This window comes from Eubalaena glacialis, chromosome 16 (assembly GCF_028564815.1).
Source record: "Eubalaena glacialis isolate mEubGla1 chromosome 16, mEubGla1.1.hap2.+ XY, whole genome shotgun sequence".
NCBI lineage: Eukaryota > Metazoa > Chordata > Mammalia > Artiodactyla > Balaenidae > Eubalaena > Eubalaena glacialis.
In genome coordinates, this window is record NC_083731.1 from 29,810,506 (window position 1) to 29,833,578 (window position 23,073).

Consider the following 23,073-nt stretch of genomic DNA (forward strand, 5'->3'; position numbering starts at 1 on the left):
TACACTGTGTTCAGGATCCCTATTGAGGTGGAACCATCTTGATCATTCTGACAATGTTAAACAATCTTTGAAAAGAATGCCCAAGAGGGATGAGTGGTAACATAAAATGTATAGAATTGTGAGTTTATAACTGTGTAAATTGCTTCTTTTGATGTGTTACGAACAGTTATATAATAATAGCATTTGGTTTTTATAATATCATGGTTAGGTGGAAGTGAAAGCCGTTCCTGTTTCTCAGAAAAAAACATCTTTACAACAAGAGCAAGTAAAGAAACCTCAAAGGATTCCTGGCAGTCCTGCAGTAACAACTGCACCTTCTAATACTGACATGACTTTTGGTGGGCTGGCATCACCAAAGCTGGATGTTTCATATGAACCAATGATAGTGAAGGAGGCTCGATATATTGCCATAACAATGATGAAGGTAATTTATTTTACTTACCAGAAAAATTTTATTTTTTCACCGTCCATTCATTTAACAGACATTTCAGTGATTCAAACTCAGATACAAATCACAGGTCTAGAGAACTGTTGATAGATGTCAAACTTGCAATGTTTTTTTAAGGGTAATGTTATTTTCCTACAAAGAGGATTTTCATTCGTTTCTGGCAGAAGTCTAGAGAGGTTTCCAGTTGTAAATCAAGTTAATTCAATCAGAGATTGAGATGTTTGGAAACTGGATTTCATTTCCTGCAAAAATACTTGTCTATTTTCAATTTACCAGTACTCCTAGGACATAGCCCTTCAGGGATTCAGAGTTTACCTAGGCCCCCTTTAACTTTGGGTTCTTCCAAATGCCAGGCTCATCTCTTTGGGTTTCTTACTTCTTTAGGCTTTTTAGCTCTTTGGTGCCTTTAGACAGATTTCAAAAAAAAAATTTTTTTGTCCAGCTTTTTTAGTTATCTTTAGAGGCAATGTTAGTCTAAATTATCAAGATGGTTGTTATTTGAAATAGAAGTTAGGAATTATGCTATTTTCAGAGAGCAGTGGTGAGCCATTGAAGGCTTTCAGTTGGAGGAATGGCATGATTACATTTGTGTTTTATAAAGATCATGGTGGAATATGGAGAATGCAGTTGGGAGGATAATCAAGAGACATGGTTTGGTTTAAGTCTCTTTAGGAGACTGTTGACTTAATCTGGTGAGATATACTGATCCCTTGGACGAGTGAGTTGTCAGTTAGGGTAGATTCAAGAGATATTTAGGATAGATAAGACTTAGTGGCTAATGGGTATGAGGTAAAGAGAAAGAGGTAGGAAATAAAAAATGGAGTTCACATTTTGGGCTTGAGTAGTGAGATTGATAATGTTGGAGAAGGGGCAGAGGTTGGTTGAGGAAGATAACAGATTCAGCTTTTGATGTGATGAGTTTTAGATATCTCTGAAATATCCATGTGAAGATATATAAAAAGAAGTTGGAACTACAAACCTGAAGTGATCACAGTCTTACCTCAAGAAAAGAATTGGAGAGTCATCAGTACTTGTATTACTCATGAAATTATGGAAACAGATGATTTCTATCTAACGTGGCAAGAGGAGAGGGAAGTTCCAGGACCGGGTCCTGAGGAACATCAATATTGGTGATTCTCAAACATTTGTCCACATCAGAATCATCTGGAGCTCTTATTTATTTATTTTTATTTTTATTTTTTTAAAATAAATTTATTTATTTTTGGCTGTGTTGGGTCTTCGTTTCTGTGCGAGGGCTTTCTCTAGTTGCGGCGAGCGGGGGCCACTCTTCATCGTGGTGTGCAGGCCTCTCACTATTGCGGCCTGTGTTGTTGCGGAGCACAGGCTCCAGACGCGCAGGCTCAGTAGTTGTGGCTCACGGGCCCAGTTGCTCCGTGGCATGTGGGATCCTCCCAGACCAGGGCTCGAACCTGTGTCCCCTGCATTGGCAGGCGGATTCTCAACCACTGCACCACCAGGGAAGCCCCTATTTTTCTTTTTAAAATAAATTTATTTATTTATTTTTGGCTGCATTGGGTCTTCATTGCTGCGCGCGGGCTTTCTCTAGTTGCGGCGAGCGGGGGCTACTCTTCATTGCGGTACATGGGCTTCTCATTGCAGTGGCTTCTCTTGTTGTGGAGCACGGGCTCTAGGCATGCGGGCTTCAGTAGTTGTGGCACGCAGGCTCAGTAGTTGTGACTCGTGGGCTCTAGAGCACAGGCTCAGTAGTTGTGGTGCACGGGCTTAGTTGCTACGCGCCATGTGGGGTCTTACCACACCAGGGCTCGAACCCACGTCCCCTGCATTGGCAGGCGGATTCTTAACCACTGCGCCGCCAGGGAAACCCTGTGGAGCACTTATTTAAAATGGAGATTTTCCTACCATCCAAAGATTTAGATTCAGTAGGTCTGAAAAGAGGTTCCAAAATTCACATATAAAACAGATATGCAGAATGATTCAGGTTCAAAAGCTATACTTTGAGAAATATTGATTTACAAGATAGATATATTAAAAAAAAAAGAAAGAAATGAAAATGGAAACAACATTGGCAAGAATACGAGCCAAAGGGCTAGTACAAACTAGGACACCAGCTCTTACCTTTGCCACTTTTCCCACCATGTTGCATATGGCAACTCATTTCATCCTCATAACAACCCTATGAATGACTCTTTCTTATTCCCATGTTACACATGTGGAAACTGAAGCACAGAGAGGTTGAATAACTTGCCCAAGGGCACACAGTGACAGAGAGTCTGATTCCAGATTTGATTTTCCTACTTCCCCCAACTACCTTATGCCATGTCCTGAAAGTCACAGAAAGCTGTTTAAGACGGGTTAACAATGTTATGCTGCAGAGTGAAGTCTTGAAAAGGATCTAGCAGTGATCAGTGATCTTGGCAGGAGCAGCTTTAGAGGCATAGTCAGTTGATTAATTTGTCGATGAAGAGGGAGTGAAGTTATGGAGGCAGAGAAAGGAGCAGGCCATTTTATTTTGATATCAGAGATTGAACAGTTCTGAGTAACATCACAGGTCTGTGACTTCTGGTACGAATGGCTGAAACAAAGTTGAAGTTGAGATTATTGAGGTTGAAGAAATAAAAGAACTGAAAAGCTAGAGTTTTGGATGAGTTGTCCACGATTAAAGAATTTGAAGCTAAATATTCTCATTCATTTCAACTTTTTTTTAAGAGATCTAGTTTCTGGACTCCTTACCTCCCTAATTATTCTTTTAGTTTCCTATGAACATACTTAGGTTTGTATAATTTCTTTTGAAAATCTAGTTACCAGAACTGAATTCAGTATTTCAGGAATGTTCTGAGAGACCCAGGTTAAGGCAATTACAGAATACCATTCCCAAACTGTCTCTTTGAGATATTAATTCACGTTCCAGGAAAGGGGATTCTCTTATATCAACCATTCACAGATACCGTGTGCTACCCAGTAGTGAACTAAATATGGTGGAGGATGTAAAAGTGAGATATGATCTATTCTTTCATTATTAAATAGAATAATATGTATTTGAGGGAAATTGGTGGAGTAGAAAACCCATTGTACTGTGAATCTGGAAACTTGCGCTTTCCTGCTGTTAACACCGTTGTAATCTTGTTAGACTTACCCTTAAATTGCATTCTCCTCATTTGTAACTTTTTAGTAGGTGACAGAAGCTAGGTCATTTCTAAATCACTTTCATGAAAATAGCAAGGGTGGGGCGAAGGAAGGGGGCTTGTGAGTGGTGTGTGTGTGCTTCTCTTTGCTGTAAGTATAGTAGTAGTTAGAAATGAATGAGCAATTGGAGAACTTTACCTGAACCTTGAAAGGTTAATTTGGAATTGCTGCAGGAATATAAAAGTATTGGAAATAATGCGACAAGTTTCATGTACCTTCACCCCATTTTTATCTTTACCAAACTTTTTCAGATCTTTTTGTTATTTCTGTTAAGAAACAGATTGTTAACAGTACAGTTGCAACCCTCTGTAAACCCTTCTCCCTGGACCCATTCCCATGCCTTCCCTAGAGGTAACCACTGTCCTGAAGGTAATTAATGGTTCTTCTTCCCCAGATACATTTTTTGTATTTTACTGAGTACAAATTAATCTATAAGGAATATAGTATTTAGAATTTTGTGTATTTTTCAGAAGTTTATAAAAATGGTATCATATGCATCTGTCACTTTGCCAGTGTTTGTCCAACATTGTTTTTAAGATTTAGTCATGTAGCTGTAGTGCATTCAATTTATCTGCTTTGAAGTATTCCAGTGTATTACTGTTCCATAATTTGTTCATTCCCCTACTGATGGGCATTTAGGTTGTTTCTAGTTTTTTTCACTACTGTGAATTATATTGAAATAAACATCTTTGTATATGTCCCCTTTGGTACATGAGCAAGAGTTTTTCTAAGATATATATCCAGAAGTGGAACTGCTGGATAGTAAGACATACCTGTCTTCAGCTATATTAAATATTGCCAAAATTTATATGCCCATGAGCAATGTATCAAAATGCTAGGTACTTCATGTTCTCACCAGCATTTGGTTCTTAGCAACACAACTTGATGACTGTGATAGGATCATCTTGTTGTTTTAATTTGCATTTTCTTGATCCCCAGTCTAGTTGAATAACTTTTCAAATGTTTATTGGCCTTTCAGATTTCCCTCTTCAGTGACTTGCCTTTACTCACTTTTCTTTTGTGTTGTTTCTGTCTTTTGTATTGATTTGTTCTGTATTATTATGGATTCATATCCCGTTAAGGTTAAATGAATTACGAATCCCCTTCTCCCAGGTGAAGGCTTAACTTTGCCATTTCTTTATAGTGTCATTGTTTTGGAGAAATTTAAAATTTTAATGTGCTCAAAACATATTATCTTTTTTTTCTTCTGAATTTGTTGATGTTTTATTTGTTACATCTAGGTCTTTAACACACCTAGAATTTATTTTTGTAAATGGTGTGATGTAGGTAATTGAGTTTTTTCTTTTTCTCCGGTATGGATAACCAGTTGTCTCAGCACCGTTTATTGAATGTTCTATCAGTGCGGTAGTTAACAATATTTCTAATGATTTTGTGATTCTTGCTCATCTCTTTCTTAAAGGTTTATGAAAATTACTCATTTGAAGAACTGCGTTTTGCATCACCGACTCCTAAGAGGTGAGGATCATTTTCTCAAAGCGTAGCCAAAACATGTGTTGCCAGCTGCTTATAACTAAGATCACCCTGCATTCCAACTTTGTTTTCTATAAATAAATATTTTATAGGATTTAAAAATTCCTAGTAGAGATTTTTTTTTTTTTAACATCCTTATTGGAGTATAATTGCTTTACAATGTTGTGTTAATTTCTGCTGTATAACAAAGTGAATCAGCTATATGTATACACATATCCCCATATCCCCTGGTAGAGATTTACGACAGGTTTTATAATGTGTAGATTCACAGGTAGAATGTATTTATATTGAACTGTGGTACTGCCAATATGTTACAGAATACTAAGGTAATAAAGAAATAGCTAGTATCTAAAAGTATATAAATTGGCTTGTAAAGCATTGGTTAGTTTGTTTTTTCTCTTTTTGTTTCCCTCTCTCCTTCACCTAATGAGTGGCGGAGCGATTTCAGTGTATGTTGTATTTGTATTTTCAGTTATGAAGTCTTTTATTTTTAAGCCCCTGGGTAATTCTTTTAACTCCAGATTGAAGCAGATTTTCTGAAACAGATTTTTTGGCTTACTATTTTATTTGCTTGTTAGGAGAAGTACTTTTTAAAACACTTGCTTGGAAAAACTTATTAGATGGATTGTACTTTAGACAGACCACCTCCATAGAATTTAGAAAAAGCTCCGAAGTGAATCTGAAACAGCATAAGTACTTGTATTTATCATATATCAATGACTTATTAGAAATTAACAGGTTACTATGACTTTACTCTGATATGTATGCAAAGTAGAGTTTTAATGCACAATCTAGAAAGTGTTCTGTCAAAATAGCGAAGTTTTGAGAATGTATCTTTGTATAGGAATAAGGAAGTAGCATTTTGTCTCTGGCTTAGTTTTAGTTACAAAATGTCCATTCAGTGGAAGCATATGATTTTTGTAAACTAAATATGGACTCTGTAGGTTTATAGCATGTTAAATAAGAACAAATTGGCCATTTGCCAGTATATAGGTTTTTCTATGCATTGGGCATTTTAAACTTAATTTTAAAAGTCTCTTGTCAAAGTGAATGCCTTTATTAATTCAGCAAATACTATTAGGCATCTACTCTATGGAAGACACTGGGATACTTCTATGAACAAGATAGAGAAGGTGCTGGTTGTCATGGCAGATACATTCCTGTGGAGAAACAAACTATAAATAAGTAAACTACATAGTAATAATAAATAAGGGTATTTGATAGAGAGTGATGGGGAGGGGATAGGTCACCAAAGTATTGGATGACAGGGGAGGGCTGTTTGAGGAGACGTTATTTGAGTGGAGAGCGAGATGGTAGTTGGTTGTGTAAAGATTTGGGGAAGTTCAATCTAGGAAGAGAAAATCTGGGGTAGATGGAGCTTGATGTCTTTGAGGAACAGAAAGCGGGGCTGGAGAATAGTGAGCAGGAAAGAAGATGGTGGAAGATGAGATCAGAGAACCAGATGATGGCCGTATTACACAGGGACTGGTGAGCTGTGTTAAGGTTGAGTTTTCTTGGAAGAGATTTCTTTGGAGGGCTTTTAGTGGGAGAGTGATAGAATCTGATTTATAGTTTTAAAAAGATCATTGCGGCTGCTCTCTGGAGAATGAATTTCAGGGGAGCAAGAGTGGGAATAGAGAGATGAGTTAGAGACTCTAAGGTGGCTTGGACTAGCGGTGGAAGGGCCTTAGCGGTAGAAATGAAGAGGGGTGGATGGATTTGGGATACACTTAGAAGGTGAAGCCAACAGCCTGCTGCTACAATGAAATGGGAGGTGAAGGAAAGAGAAGATCCAAGAGTGAATGTAGGTTTCTTCCGCTTCAGCAGCAGGATAGATTATCCAGCAGAAGAGGGGTTTGCCAAGGTTGGCCGGCAGACCCAACCAGGCATGTGTTTGTAAAGTTATATTAGAACCCAGCCTTGCTCATGAGCTTATGTATCGTCTGTGGCTGTTTTTACACTACAGTGACAGAGTTAAAAAGTGGTGACAAAGACTGCTTGGCGCAATAGACTAAAATACCGTTACAGAAAATGTTACCCCTGGTATCATGATTTTTATGAGGATCAAAAAGTCTGAGAAATGAGCAAGAGTTTTTTGTTTTGCTGGATGCTGGGGTGAGGAGGGAATAATAATTCTTCTTTGGGTATATTAAAATTGAGATACCAAGATGCCTCTTACTTATGCAAGTGGGGATATTTCCAGGGCAGCGGGAAATACCAGTTCGAAATTCAGGGGAGAAATAAATGTTTGAGTCATCTTTATACATACGGTATTTAAAACTGAGGAATGGATGACTGATCAACTAGAGAGATGACACTGAAAGAAAAAAGAAGATCTAGACCCAAATCCTGGGGCATTCCATAAGTTAAAGGGTGCTCAGAAAAGGGAGAGCCAACAAAACACTGAGAAAGAATGGCCGGTGAGGTACAAGAAAAACCAGAAAAATGTTGCAGAAGCGAAAAGAAGGTTTTTCAAGAAAGGAGGAGTTGTCGGTTGTTATCAAATGCTACTGAGAGATTGCCAAGGACGAAGAAGCAATGATTGGATTTGGGGACGTGGTGGTCATTGGTGACTGTGACATAATCAATTGCAATGAAGTGTTGGGAGCAAAAGCCTAGTGAGGATAATAAGCTTTGGAAGAGAATTGGAAATGAGGAAATGGAGAGTGATTGTAGGTAATTCTTTAGATAAATTTTGCTGTAAATGGGAAAAAAGATATGAGACCATATTAGGGAAGGCTGTAATATCAAGGGGAGGTGTTTAAGATGGAAGATTCTGAGTTTGTTTGTATAGAAATAGAAATGATCCAGTAAAAGTGGGAGAAATTGACGATGAATGAGAGAGAGCAAGATAATTGCATCACAGAAGTGCTGACGGAATGAGATTCACAGCACAAATGGAGGGGCTGGCTTTGGACAAGACCCAGGACACTCTTTCCATTGTAACAGGAGGTAGAGGAAAATAAGTTTAATCTGATTGCAACTTTGAGGTTGTATCTGATTGCTTCTGTTTTTCACTGAAGAAAGTGATGAGGTCATGATCAGCTGAGAGTGAGGAAGAGTGGTGCTAGAGGTTTGAGGTGAGGAGGAAAAAGTAAATTCAATCATGGAGAGTAGGAAAACATGCTGTGACAGTAGGATTGCTATTCATTGTGATAATACAATCAGAAATTTTATGTTTGCTGATACATGTTAATGATGATGTCACCTGTGTAACCAAAAGTAAATGTTGCAGTACTCATCTTATTTCCTTTCAGACCCAGTGAGAATATGCTGATTCGTGTCAATAACGATGGCACTTACTGTGCAAACTGGACTCCGGGGGCTATTGGACTCTACACCATTCATGTTACAATCGATGGCATTGAAATAGGTATTTTTTTTTTTTAAGTTGTGAGTTACTTAGTGCAAAGAACTAGAATCAAAATCCTCTTTCTGTTCTAGTTTGCCCTTTAACATGTATCACAGACATGGACAGATTTCATAACTTTTAGGGGGGCTTCATATCCTCCTTTATAATGAGTACTTAATTCGTGCATTCTTAAGGTCTTAAAATGTTGTAATAATTTATGGGTCATTGTAGCCCTCATGATTCCTTCCCTGCATTCCCTGATGTGGCTGGTCAGGTTCGATCTCCTCCACGCTGCCCTGTAACCGTGTGCATGCCTCATCTCCCTACCCCGTGGTATGTCTGTCTTCCCTTCCTGGCTGTGAGCAGACACCTCTTTCATCTTTGGATCTCCCAGTCTGGCTCAGTGCCTGGCGCATGATGGCTGCTCAATAAATACTTGCCAAAAGGATGAATTTTTTTTACCTACCACTAACTTTGAAAAATATATTGCTTTTCCTTTGGGCATTAATCTTTCTATTTATTTTTAAACTATCCGTATAATAGGACAACAGTAGGACAACAAAGCTCTAATAAGTGTTAATCAATATGAATTCCTTATAACACTGTCTTTCCTAATGCTCCTCAAGCAAAAGGGTTCCTATGATCAGGCAGATTTAGAAAGCCCAATATATTGTAGTCTCATCTTAGACATCAATACAATTCATATTATCATATTTGGGATTCAAAGAAATCTTGAAATTAAGAATCCCTCTAAATTTGTTTAATCCTTATCAGGAGACCCTTACGTGTAGGGAAGAGGAGATAAAAGTAATACTGATTAACATTCCACCAAAATACCCTCTGGGAAACTTTTAAGTAGTTTCTTTTTACAGTGAAGATAAAGAGGTACTTTACATTGTTGTAACCATAGATGTATAGACCATACATTAATGTAAGTATAGGATCAGATATATTAGATTCATCTATACCATCCTAGAGACCTTTAGTGGCAGCCTTTGCTACACTCTTTTATTTCAGCATATCTTTAAAGCCTTTAGTTCAGCAAACTTTCGTTGGTTCTGGGCAAAACATTGTTCTAGGTATGACAGTTCCTGGCAAGTGTTGACAACTTACGGATGATTGCAAGATAAAACAGGCAAACAAAATCACCTGAAGTAGAATATAAGTAGTGATGTGCAAGGGGCACAAATTACAGCAGTTCAAAAGTGGAGATAGTCAAGAATGGTTTCTTCTTGGCTAATAGCGGGTAAAGGAAACTGATACAAAGTAGATAAGAAAAATCCACTTACATTTGTTTTCTGGAAAGACACTGAAGAAAAAGATCCATAGTTACTTAGAATCATTCATTTTCTTCCCCACCTTCTTAACTTAGCTTTCTCCAAAGGTGACCAAACTGTTAGTAGACTAGGATCTTGCTTGACTGCAGTCAAGGACAGATAATAATTCATTAGCATAAGGAGGATGATAATAGCATTTAATATATATCTAAAAATTTTTATACACACCTTATATATTTTATATATATTTTTAAAATCATTTCATTCTCACAGCATCTCAGTGAGATAGGTGCTATTCTCATCCCTATTTTATAGATTAAAAAAATGAGGCACAGAGAGTCAAACAGTTGGTGGCAGATGTGGGAACAGCCAAGTCTCACATGAGAAGCCCAGCTCTTAGACACCATGCTGTGCTGCCTGTTACTCATGAGATGATTGGTATAGATGATGAGTAGTGTTCTGATTGGTTGTTATGAGATAACGTTTGATCACACGAGGGTTTCTTTTTTATTATTTTGAATTTTTCAGTATTATTTTACATATTCTACAGCCCGTCCTCTTTTCCTTGAACCCCTGAGACACCCCTTTGGAATCTTAAGGTCATTTTTCAGATATTTCTCTCTTAGCTATTAAATATTAATCACCTTAAAGTGACAGAATTCAGATATTTGTTTTAATTGTTTAAAATAGCCTGTGAGTGTATATTAAGTTAGGTTTAAGGGTCCTCCTTCCCTTGTGTTCTCAAATGTTACAGTTCCCTTCCTTTTCTTACAGATGCTGGCCTAGAAGTAAAAGTAAAAGACCCACCAAAAGGGATGATACCACCAGGAACTCAGCTGGTCAAACCAAAGACTGAGCCTCAACCAAATAAGGTTAGGGTAGAATGAAATCAGAACATGAATTGGTCTGAGATTTATTAATTTTCTTCATTGATGCTTCAAGGTAGCCATCAAACACCTCATATTTTACTTTATTTCAGTATTCGAATTCTAAGTATTCCTAAATGAACTTGAAGAATAGTTCGTGGTTAATTCTAATCATTTCTCAATTGTAGAACCTGTACTTTTTTGGTTTCTTTGTATAATGCTATAGTAATTTATAGGCCTTGTGTACTTTCTGTTATTGAAAGTTTACAATTGGGACTTCCCTGGTGGTCCAGTGGTTAAGACTCCGCACTGCCAATGCAGGGGTTCTGGTTTCGATCCCTGGTCAGGGAACTAGATCCTGCATGCCGCAACGAAAGATCCCGCGTGCCGCAACGAAAGATCCCGCGTGCCGCAACTGAGACTTGGCGCAGCCAAATGAATAAATAAAAGCTACCCTTTAAAAAAAAAAAAAAGGAAATAAAGTTTACAATTCACAAAATGTCTACTGAAATTAAGTGTATAAAGTTGACAAGGTTAAAGTATCCTGTGCTGTTAAAAGAAAAAATTCATTTCCTAACATCTAAAGAGTAAGTACTGTAGGAATTTTAGTAAACTACTTACTAAAAAAGAAACATGGATAATAGAATTTATATACCTTCCTGAAAGGAAAAAAATGGGTCTTTTCTCCTTTTTATCATATGTCTTCAAAGTTTGGAGAAGAAATTATAAACGTATATTAATAACTTTCTGTTTTTTTCAATAATTTACATTTTTATACATTTTAAAAAACAACATTTTTTTTTAAATGTTGTTTTTATAAATGTTTTCTCTTGTTGTTTTTATGAATTAACCACTGTTATTTGCACAAGGAAACCAGCTACAAATAATTTTGGAAACTTTCTCAGAATTATACTTTCAAATCTGTTTAATTTTCTCTCTTACCACTTACTTATAAGGTCTCTGTTCCGTGATTTCCCCTGTCTCATCTGTCTGTCTTTGCCTTTCTCAGGTTCGAAGATTTGTGGCCAAGGACAGTGCAGGGCTCCGTATCCGAAGCCACCCTTCCCTTCAGAGTGAGCAGATAGGCATAGTGAAGGTCAATGGAACCATCACTTTCATTGATGAGGTAATTTGTAAGGAAACACTTGGTAATAAATTTTGGACAGAAAGTTTTTGCATTGTTTGCACAATATAAGTTTACTAAATTGTTAGAATGTGTTTTAAGCAGTTTGGGTAGTGTTTGGGAAATCATTTCACAGAATTTCAAAATTCTGTTCATTGAGTTTCAAACATTGCATTCATTTTTCTTTATCAATAGAAAAAGTAACTAAAATTATATTTTTAGCATAAAAGGAGTTCAGTTAACATGGTAGTCAGAACCTGTACAAGGATTCAATGAAAATGAGTACAGTTTTTCTTGAATTTTTTAAATGTAGTTTGTTTTCGAATGTGTTTATTATATTGCCTTAACTTTGGACAGTACATTTTTCTAATAATACAGTCAAGTAACTTCCAATTATGAAAATCTAAATTGAGGGGAAGGAAGTCTTAAGTTCTTTTGGGAAACATCTGATTTTATGTTTGAAATATTTATCTTAAAGTGTGATTTTTTTGTGTGCTTTTACTCCTGAGTGACATTGTTTTTTACAATCTCACCATGTGAATTATCATATTGCTTGGCATTCCTTGCTGGTTTTTTCCTTAAAGCTTCTCTCATTCTTCCCTTCTGCAAAAACTAGATGCTTAATCTCCACGTCCAGCATTATTTGCCTGCTTTGTAGCCTTTCGGACCTTGCTGCCCTCATAGGAGTTACAGGAGGGCGTGGCTTGTTTCTGTTGTTTATACTCCATAGATCCACAATGATGATGGTGTGTGGCTGAGGCTGAACGATGAGACGATAAAGAAGTATGTTCCTAACATGAATGGTTACACTGAAGCCTGGTGCCTCTCTTTTAATCAGCATCTTGGGAAGAGTCTTCTGGTCCCTGTTGACGTAAGTGAAAGGTGGTTTTAGAAAGCTTTCTAGGTATACTCTGTCCTCATTACAGGGCTTTCTTTAATTAAGGCTTCTCAGTTCTGAGGTAAACCACAACTAAATAACTTTAAGTGCTTGAAATCTGAGAGCTTCTGTGTAATAAAGAAGGAGTTTGGCAAGGCTAAGGACCTTAATACTTACTATGGTCCATCACAAGCAGGAGGTAGTAAATTAAAACTAGGCCTGCTGAATTCCTTTCACAGAGGTAGGGAACGAGAGCGGTTACAGTTTTTTTTCCCCTTTCTTATTCACACTACTGTTTGGAATGAATTCCAAACGAAAATTTAAGAATTCAGTGTTACTATTCATTTCAGAAATATGTATAATGTATTTTTTTATGTTGGCATTTTGTAATTCTGTGTTGTCTAAGTTGGAATCTTTTCTTTCTTGGCATGTGATACTGCTGTATTAAAATAAGGTGGATTTTTAGACTTGTGGTGCTGTAGTGTTCTAGTTGAAGTTAAATCTTAGTGTCTGAGAAAATTCACTGAGCCTCTTTGACAGATGCAGTAGAATACTTAGAGTGTTCAAAAGTTTGCTCTATCACTAAATATGACAGGAACCCACAGCTCTTTTTATAATTTAAACAGAAATATATGATTTTTTTCTTTTTCGTCTCCATCAAATGTATTCCTTATGACACTGCTAATAAATAGAACAGGTAAATTTTTATTTTAAAAAAGCCTTAGTATTTTAAACAGTTGAATTTCTTAAAAATCAGTGTGTAAAACTAGCTCTTTATATCAAATCATTTAATATATTGTTTGTTTTTCTCCTTAATAGTTCAGAGTAATGTTCTCCAAAGGGGTGTATACAAGATGATTCTTTGGGAAAGAAAATAACAGAACTTCTATTTAAATTTATTGATTTCATTCTTTTCTCTATTCCTTTGTATATGTTTTATAATAGTACAGTGGGGAGAGATATATCTATCTATATACTTTTTTACAAATAGATGCGTGATAAAGTTCGGAGAGTGTTGGTCTACTGCTTTTTTGATTTTTTGATTTTTTTCATCTGTGGCTCGAAAGTTGGCCCTAAATGGTTTGAACCCATCTCTCATTATGGTAACCAAATATTCTTCAGGATTACGAAAATGATATATTAAATGAGATAATATATAATAGCCATTATAATAGCCATTATAATAGCCATTATAATAGCCATTTTGTTTATGTCACTAACAGCATATTTTTAAAATTTTGACCAATTTAGAGTTTTGTGTATTTTAAGGCCCTAATAAGGCATTATATTAGATTATATTATCTTTACTACCTTCCCCACTTCAAAATTTTCTTCCTAATTCCTTTGTTTGCTCATTTGAGGGGATGGTTTTGGAAGAGGAAGATATTCACACAGATAGAGCAAGAGAATAAACAAAGGTAGAAAGGAAGAGCAAGAAGTGTGCTGTGTGCTGAAGTTCTGAATCCCATGGCTTCATTTTGGACCACTGGTGTTCTGTTATTTGATGCTTTTAAACTCTAGCCAAGAGACAGTTTTTAGTAGACAGTCTTGAGGTCAGAGAGAGAGGACATAATAAAGGTTAGAGGGAACGCTAAATGGAGTGAGCCGTACAAATACTCGTTGATGGCTTTTCACTGGTATGTGAATGAGGAGATTATCACTGACTTATTTGAAAAATCTAGATGAAGAATATTGGCGATAGAAAGTAAAATGAAGTAGCTTTTGATATTTTCTAGCTTGTCTTTATGTTGAAGAATGACATGAGTTCTCTTTTAACGTTAAGCAACTCAGAGTATCTGCTATCATTAAGAAGGCTGAGGTTTTTCTGGTTCCTTTATTTTAAGGACGGTAGTGACTTGAGATCCTTATAAATTAAAGGAAAGATGCCAGTAGAAAAGGGAGACACTAAAGATGTAGATAAGAAATCTGAAGGCTGAAAGAGGAGGAGAAAATAGAATTGAGGGCACATTGGAGAGTTGTTTCTGTGAAGGATGAGGGGGTATGTATGGCAGTGGGTAAGTTTTTAGGGTTGACGGAGGAAGGGAAGAGGTTGAAGGAAACCGTGATTTCCATATAGAAGGGAGAAAAGTCATCAGTTGAGATTGAAACAATTGAGTTAAGCTAGAGAGTTTAGAAATGCCATAAAGATTTGGAGTAATGTTTGAGAGAAATAGGAGTGGGATCTGACCAAAAAACTACTTGTTTGAGGATTATTGGGCCACTAAGGACCCAGTGGGACCACTGGATAGATCCATTCTGGATACCCTTCCTCTCCCATGGCCCTAACTATCCAGCATTAAAGGAGCCAGGAAAACAGATGATAGCATTGGCTGGAATTTCCTGGGCTGCTATGACAGGAAAATAGGGACAAAAAGGAATTTCAGATGCTGATGAAAGAGCAATTGAGATCACCAACTGTGGGATCCAGCCTAACTTAGAAATGTGGAAGGACAAATGGACGGTCCAAGGGACTTGGAGGACTTAATAAAATAGAACAATATAGTGAGTGCGCTATACTTGAAGAGCTGGAAGGAGATAGGCAATTTTTGTGATAACATAGCATATTTGGATTTGATTTCATACTTAGAGCATTTTATTGAATGAAATGGCTCATTAATGTGGCCGTGAGAGGGCAGCTGAAGTATGTTGGAAGTAAAGGTCATTGGAACTGCCCAAGTCTAAGAACTAAAAGGCTAGGCAGTTGGATGATATCCACATCGACACAAAGACGTACCTGTGATGGCAACACTGTGACCCGCAAGGTTTGAAAGAGAGTTTGTTTACCGTTGGAGGAAGAGTCCCGTTAGATACAATATAAAGTCATGGGACAAATGGGAATAATTAGATGTTGGATCAGGAAGAAGCCTAGAGTAGTTTTGGTATAAAAAGAGAACAGGTAGATGACATAAGGAGGGTTTATATTTTATGTGGTGACCAAAGAGGACAGAGGGGATGTGTGACAACTGGCCTAGGGCTTCAAACAGATCTGGTATAAAGTTGCTTCAATGAGGGTGTTATATGAGGACCCACAGAGTCAGAGCCCGGCATAGGCAAGAACAGGCTAGTTTTCCAAGGTTTTGATTTTAAGGACCAGGACAGGCCTCTTATACAGTCAATAAGTTTTTAATGAGTACCTTACTCTACAGGGCAGAGCATGATAGGGCATAGAGGGGATAATGATTCCATCTCATCTCCTCAAGGAACTAATAGAGCTAAATAAACGCATCTTGCTGCTTCTTCCCTTTGCATCTCTTACTTCATTTACTACTAGAAAAATGTTTGCCACCTAGTCTCCCTTTTTATACTTCAGTTCGTTTGTGAGTAAATCAACTATAAATTATGGCTAACCATTGTGAAACACTACTCAATTAAAAAAAGAAAGCTAGGAGATTTGAAATAAAATTAGAAATTATCGAGGACTAATGCCACTAACTTAAAGAGACGCAAAAGTACCAGAAAGTTGCCTTGAGCAGCCCTTACATCAACCTCTTCAGCCTTTTCTAGTTACAACAATTTTGTATTCACATGAATGCGTGTACCCTGTTTGGAGCCTGACTCAAACAAACTGTTGGAGAGAATGGGGGTAGGGATTGGAAATTGAACACTGACTAAATATTTGATGAACTATTTTTTATAAAAAGATTACCATAAATAGTCATATTTAGAATAAGCTTTAAAATGATTTTTGTTGCACTGTCTTGTTTATTTACTCATTTTGTAGAACTATCATTTTCATTGTAGATAAGTACTTTAGCTAAATTTTGGCCTACCTAGCAGTAGTTCTATTTAAACATCATTACTAAGAAATAATGACATCCTAACTTAGTTCAAATATGACTTTAACTGTGTTTTAGTACTTTAGTAATGCTCTAGTTTAGAGATTAAATAGCATTAGACATCCATATTATGACTATGTCTTTTTTAGAATTTTTTTTTTTTATTAATTAATTTCTTTTTATATATATTTATTTTTGGCTGTGTTGGGTCTTCGTTTCTGTGCGAGGGCTTTCTCTAGTTGTGGCAAGTGGGGGCCACTCTTCATCGCGGTGCGCGGGCCTCGCACTATCGCGGCCGCTCTTGCTGCGGAGCACAGGCTCCAGACGCGCAGGCTCAGTAGTTGTGGCTCACGGGCCTAGTTGCTCCGCGGCATGTGGGATCTTCCCAGACCAGGGCTCGAACCCGTGTTCCCTGCACTGGCAGGCAGATTCTCAACCACTGTGCCACCAGGGAAGCCCTAGAATATTTTTAAATCAAAAAAAATGTTTTTAAATCAGTGGGAAGAATAGGGATAAATATGAAGAGTGCAGATCCTTTTTTGTGAGGTGCTCACGGTCTGTTAGAACTTGTTGCCCCTTTTAGAACACACTGTTTAATTTTACATCTTAGAGTCTTTGTTTATGTTGTTTCATTTGTCTAAAATGCTTTTGCTTCCATTTTTTTTTTCTAACTTTTCTAATATTTTCCTAATTGGCCAGGCTCAAAAATTTCTGTCAACGTTTCTCATCCCTGTACATCCCAATAACGCTGTAGTTATTAATTCATTAATTGTTCACTCAGCATATATTTATTGAGTCCTTATTATGTACCAGACACTAAGCTGGGAAGTAGGTGTTGGGTGGAGAGGCAAAGGGGAGGGATACAGAATAAGTAAGAGTGCAGTTCTTGATCTTGGGGTACTCACTATGTAATGGGATAGACATACAATATTCAGACAATTAAGTTGCATTGTGGTAAGTTACAGAGTGACTTTACTTAGGAGGTGACATTTGAGGAAATCTTAAAGAAAAATTGCCAGGACAAAGTAAAGTAATTTCACATTAGAGAGTCAGATGTCCAAAGTTATGGAGGCATGCTATGTATGGTAAAAAATAGTTGATACGGGTGAAGCAGAATTGAGGGTAAAAAGCATATAAGTACTGGGGAAATTAGCTTTTTCTCTCCTTTCTCAGGTAGCACTTTGTCTGTAAAAGCAGAAAAGGCTTATAATGTCTTTCTCCAACTACCCATAATGTTTAGTTTGGATTTTTTTGGCCTTTAGCCCATTTGTATTTATATACCTCTTATTTCTGTTAAGCTCCTCAAGGGTTAGGACTCATTTAGGATCCCTTCTTATATTTTTTCTTCCGGAGTGTTAAATATTACATTTTGCTCATGGTAGGCTTTCAACATTTGTTAAATACTAAATTTTAGTTCTTGGCATTTGGTAGGATCATACTGCTTAAAATAATTTCTGACCCTCTCTTATGCTCCATACCTTAATTCTCTCATTTAATTCTCATTGTGCCCCTTTGATGTTAAGTTTTTATCATTCTCATTTTTCCAGTGACAGAAGAGAGCTATTCTCCCAAGATCATAAGTAGTAAGTAGTGGAGCTAGCTCTGGAACTCCAGTTGGTGTGATTCCAAAGCCCATTTTTTTATGTTTAGTCTACCTTAATCTAGTGGAGCCATAAGGATAAATAGTTATAAAAGGATAAAGTAAATATAGCTATAAGAATCATATTACTTTGGCTAGAACTCCACAATTAAATAAATATGAATACTGATAACCTTAATGGTTGAATGAGGATGAATATCGTGATGTATGTTGAAGGTATACCTGGGGAAGGCTGATTTTAAATTAAAATTCTTAAGATTTAAAAACTACAAATGTAAGCCAACAGAATGTTTCAGATACCAGGGAAAATATGTTTAAAAAGAGAGAGAAAATCAGTTATGCACATGACGTGGGAGACATTTGACTGCCTATAATAGAGCCTAAATTTTTTGGAAAGCAAGTTTACTTCTAAAATAGGAGATATTACTGATCTGAAACTTATAGGCCCAGTTCTTTGGATTCTTTGTCAAAAATGAGGTCTTTTCACATTGTGAATGAGGTTGAGTGGTAGAGAAAGTTTATATCAAGGAAAGTAGATGATACCTCATTAGAAGTATTCAAAGATACCTTTATAATGCCCATATTATCCAGATTCTTGCAGAAGCAACTTGAGTCTCCGAACACACCGTGCAATTATACAAACCACTTTCTACCTACTTAGACTGATTGGTGTTCACATATAGAAAGTAGGTTGATTTTTCTGAATTTGGGGGCTCTGAAGATTTGGGGGAGAGATGAAGGAAAAATATCATTTGGTATTCTCTCTTATAACATTACTCAGGGTAATTGGTAAAATTAGCAAATGTTTCTTGCATTTTATGTCAGTTTCATTCTTTCGGGATACCTAATGATGCCTGATAGTCACAGCTTTAATATACCCCAAATTTCTTGATTTTGTCTCATTAATAAATTTGTGTGTATATGTATGCGTAACCTGTTTTTCAGTCCTACTAAATACTAAGTATTTACTTAATACACCATTAGTAAATATGCTGTCCTTAGATAGTTATCAAAAGCTTCATTTCATACTTTAGTTTGATGTTTAAGTTTCCTAAACAGAATGGAATTAAGGCTTAAATTCCATTTAAGCCTTAATTTAAGCCTCTATTAAAATAACACTATAATTGTTTGTATATACGCTGTGTTTAATTTCCCTGAGATATTTTATCTTTTTCACTTTAAAAGTGGCAATTTTTAACTCTGTGATCATTCAGCACAATGAAACAACTACTTTTTTTTTTTCCTCTCTTTTTTTCTTTTGCGTGAGCATTTGGCATGTTTGGTCATGTATTTCTCCATGAAAATTGTTCGCTTATTTGGTCTCTTCTATGCCTTGAAAGATTATTGTCTTAGAGATGCAATTTGGTGCTCATCAATTTAGTTAGGTTTTTAGCATGCTCCAGTTTCTAATTTTCTTGACAGAACTTTTTTGCCTTTACAATAGTCTTTGAGAATAGAATGATTTTGATTATTGTAGATATGTGTGTATTTGTATATGTGTGTGTGTGTGTATATATATATATACATATATACACACTTTTACATACATATATAGTGGTGCTCATATTATTCTATAAAATTATACAATATGAAAGCTAATTTATATATTTTAATAGTGAGAAATTGAGACTTTGGAGAGATTAATATTTTCATGCATGTTCATATCTTTAGACTAACCTTTCCTAAATTTTCAAAAGAAAACTATGCAAGTACATTTTATTTTTAAACTCCAGCTTTCTATCTGGTGCTTTTTTGATACTTGATAAATGCAATTTTATTAGGATAACACATTTTAAAAATAATCTTATAGTAAACCAGTGTAGACTAAGAATTTTCTACAAATGCAGAACAAAAGCAAAAAAGAGTCAAATTTGAATCCACATATAATCAACATGTACAAAATTGATTTTATTGGCAATTTGTTACCATGGTTAGCAGTTACATCACTTTAAGGTATCACTGTATATGTTAACTCATGTCCTCAGACTGAGGAAACACTTGAGTTTGCACATTGAAATAAGAGAGGGAATTCCCTGGCAGGCCAGTGGTTAGGACTCCGCGCTTTCACTGTCGAGGGTGCGGGTTCAATCCCTGGTTGGGGAACTAAGATCCCACAAGCTGCATGGCACAGCAAAAATTTTAAAAAAATAAAAATAAAAGAGAGATACAAGCTTTAAAATTGTCAGTCACCACATTGCTTCTTTATTCCTAACTCATCTGCATTGCTTTTTACAACGCTTTTCACATTGCTTTTGATGCTAGAAAAATTTATGCTAAAAAATAGAATATGCTAAAAAATATTAATATTGTTTTATGTCAAAGGTTTGCACCACTATTCTCTGCAAAGGAGAAAAACCATTGAGCAAATACTCCACAAATTCTTACATACATGGATGAACCAGTAAGGACATCTTTTTCCCCCCAAAATAGTATTTCAAAATACTTTGCAACATGTTTCCACTTCACCTAAAGAGAAAGTGCCCTGTCTGCTGTCTATTTTTAAATGTGAAGGGGGCTTTGGTTTTTTGTTTTTTTCTTTTGTTTTGCATTTATCTGTAGGCACACTAATAGAAGCTCATTTTTTTTCTGGCTTTTATATGTTTTATATTTCTGTATTAGCATATATGTATGTATATGGGTCTGTATCTACATCTGTCCATACATGTACATACATGAGGAAAATAGAACTGGAGAATATTAAATAAATTCTCGTTATCTAAAATGGCTTACAGTTGGTTGGGAATTGTGTTGTTTCTTTTGTGCTGAAGTCTTGGATAATGACAACTTTCATTAACATTTTGAATGTCCTCTTTTTTTGTATTTATATAAGCAGTAAAATTGTGTAATTACTGGTTTCTGGAAGGATTTTAATTTCAGATCAAATAAATATGTTCAATAGGATGATATGTCTATGTAAATGTATTATCATTTTAATTTTTATGAAAACATTTTGTGAAAATGCTGATTTTTCTGGGACCATGTTGCTGTGAATTGGTTGTTCTGTAACAAAATATTTTTAGACTCTAAAGTAGAGATCCTAAATGCTCTGTGCATTTCCTAAACTTTGAGATGGAGAAAACTAGGTCTGCCTTTTGATAAAAGTTCAGATTGTATGTTTTTTCTCTGTGCTTAACAAATTTGCTAACAGCTTTCAGTAACATTTCCAAGCGACTTTTTTCTCATTTATAGAAGAGAGCAAAATTGAAAAATGACTTAAATTTTTTTTTCTTTTTGGTTTTTTTTGTACTTTAAACAGAGATAACTATTTCACATATACTACATGCCATTTTATTCACAATAATAGTTGCTCTATCTATACAATCTGTGTTAGTCACATTTTCTTTATAAAACAGCAGACTGTTTTCTGTCATAAAACAAATCTGGCTTGTACTGGAATAGACACGTCATCATTTAAAGGAGTTTGAAGGTGTCCTTCTTGCACTGACTGTCTTAAGATTTAAATCAATGTCTGGCTCTTAATTGTAGTAAATGGCATGACACACTATATCCATGGAGAGCTTTTGACAAAAACTTATGTATCGGAATTTCTTTGCTGTGTGGTTTACTCAGGTGGCTTCAGTTTCCCTTTAGTGAAATAATATTCCTGTGCTGGTGCTAGAGTATAGAACATTGTTGTTACTGTGAACGCATCTTCTGCAGATGATATCCTGTTCCCTTTCTTTGTTGATATTTTTCTTTCTTAAACTTTGTTGCTCAGAATATCTTTAATGCTAGCCAAGGAGTCAGGGATTTGGACGTATTTTCATGGACTTCCAAAGCTTTTTTCCCCCAGGTGAGTTAACTGTAAGGAACAGTCATACATTATTCAGGTATTTCAGCTTGTATAACAAATTTTACATTGTATCTTTGAAGCCTTTACTTAAGATTAATTTAAAAAAATTTCTTTTTACCAAAAACGATCTATACAGAGTTCTGCAATTGAGTTTCCCCATAAACCTTTCCCCTCTATTTCTGCCAAAGACTGTATTACTAGTTTAAGTTAAACTTTTACTTGACTTCAAATTTGCTATATTTAACTTTATGACTAGCTTCTCCAACAATTATATACAGGTCTAGCTTTTTCAGAACTTACTTTTTTAGGTGGGAGAGTTCCAACCCTATGGCTCTTCTGTTTTTTTCCTAGCCTTGCACAGTGGTCTTTTGAATGTTGGGGTGGGATTGCAGGGAGCAAAAATTAACATTGCAGTTCATCAATTTCATATGCTGGTGCCCAGGTCTTAAATTTCTGTATAGAATAAAACATGCATTTTAGGATTTCTTGAGAATAACAGACACAGTTCTGTGATTTTAGGTCTATCAGTTCTTTTTATACTGTTTAGTATTAAGAAAAAGGATAGACTTTGCTGTACATTTATTAATTTATATAGTTTCTTTAACTAATCAATAAAATATTAAATATTTTAGGACAGTTCTCCTATGTTGCCTTTCAGTGAATAACTTGCAATTATTATAATTATTATTAGTGTTTGCCAAGACTTTTCTCTCACTGTTACCCTGAGTGGTCAAATTGGAAATATTGTTATAACTTAATTAAATGCTCGAGATGTATCATTAAAGACCAGTGAAATTTTATTTTCACTAAATCTATGAATATTTGTTTAGTTTTTACATCATGCCATGTAATTTTTAAAAGATCATTTGTACATATGACTAATTTGACTCTTCCATCTATGAAATAGCATCATGTATTTGCTAAAATTGATCATTCACAATGACATTTTAAAATATTTACTGAAAATCTCATGAGTAAAATAGCACAATTTAAAGTTTAGACCTTACTCTCCATTTTTATTTTGAGTGCTCTCTTTGTATTCATATAGTTGTACACATATATAAATATTTACAAATATGCATGCATGGGTATATAAAATGCATATTTTATTTTAGATTGTAAATCTAAATTTTTCAAGTACTTAAAATTCTCATTTCCATTAAATTGCCAATATATAAATAAGGAATGTTGGACAAATATGGTACAGTAATTATAGTAAATGTAAATAAATACCGTCCATAGTACGTATTTGTATAAGTAAAAATTGATGATTATTCATCACCACAATGAAATTTACAAGATATT

The 23,073-nt window shown here is 35.6% G+C and overlaps 1 protein-coding gene across 4 annotated transcripts in view; it reads left to right on the top strand.

The window, feature by feature from the left end:
* The window catches only part of MYCBP2 (MYC binding protein 2), a 268,376-nt gene that overhangs the window by 175,424 nt on the left and 69,879 nt on the right, over positions 1 to 23,073 (top strand). For all 4 annotated transcript variants that reach the window (XM_061171161.1, XM_061171158.1, XM_061171160.1 and 1 more), the window contains 6 exons: positions 209 to 424; positions 5,034 to 5,089; positions 8,362 to 8,477; positions 10,508 to 10,605; positions 11,609 to 11,725; positions 12,453 to 12,593. In XM_061171161.1, the coding sequence (XP_061027144.1) occupies positions 209 to 424; positions 5,034 to 5,089; positions 8,362 to 8,477; positions 10,508 to 10,605; positions 11,609 to 11,725; positions 12,453 to 12,593 (744 nt within the window). The remainder of the gene's footprint in view (positions 1 to 208; positions 425 to 5,033; positions 5,090 to 8,361; positions 8,478 to 10,507; positions 10,606 to 11,608; positions 11,726 to 12,452; positions 12,594 to 23,073) is intronic.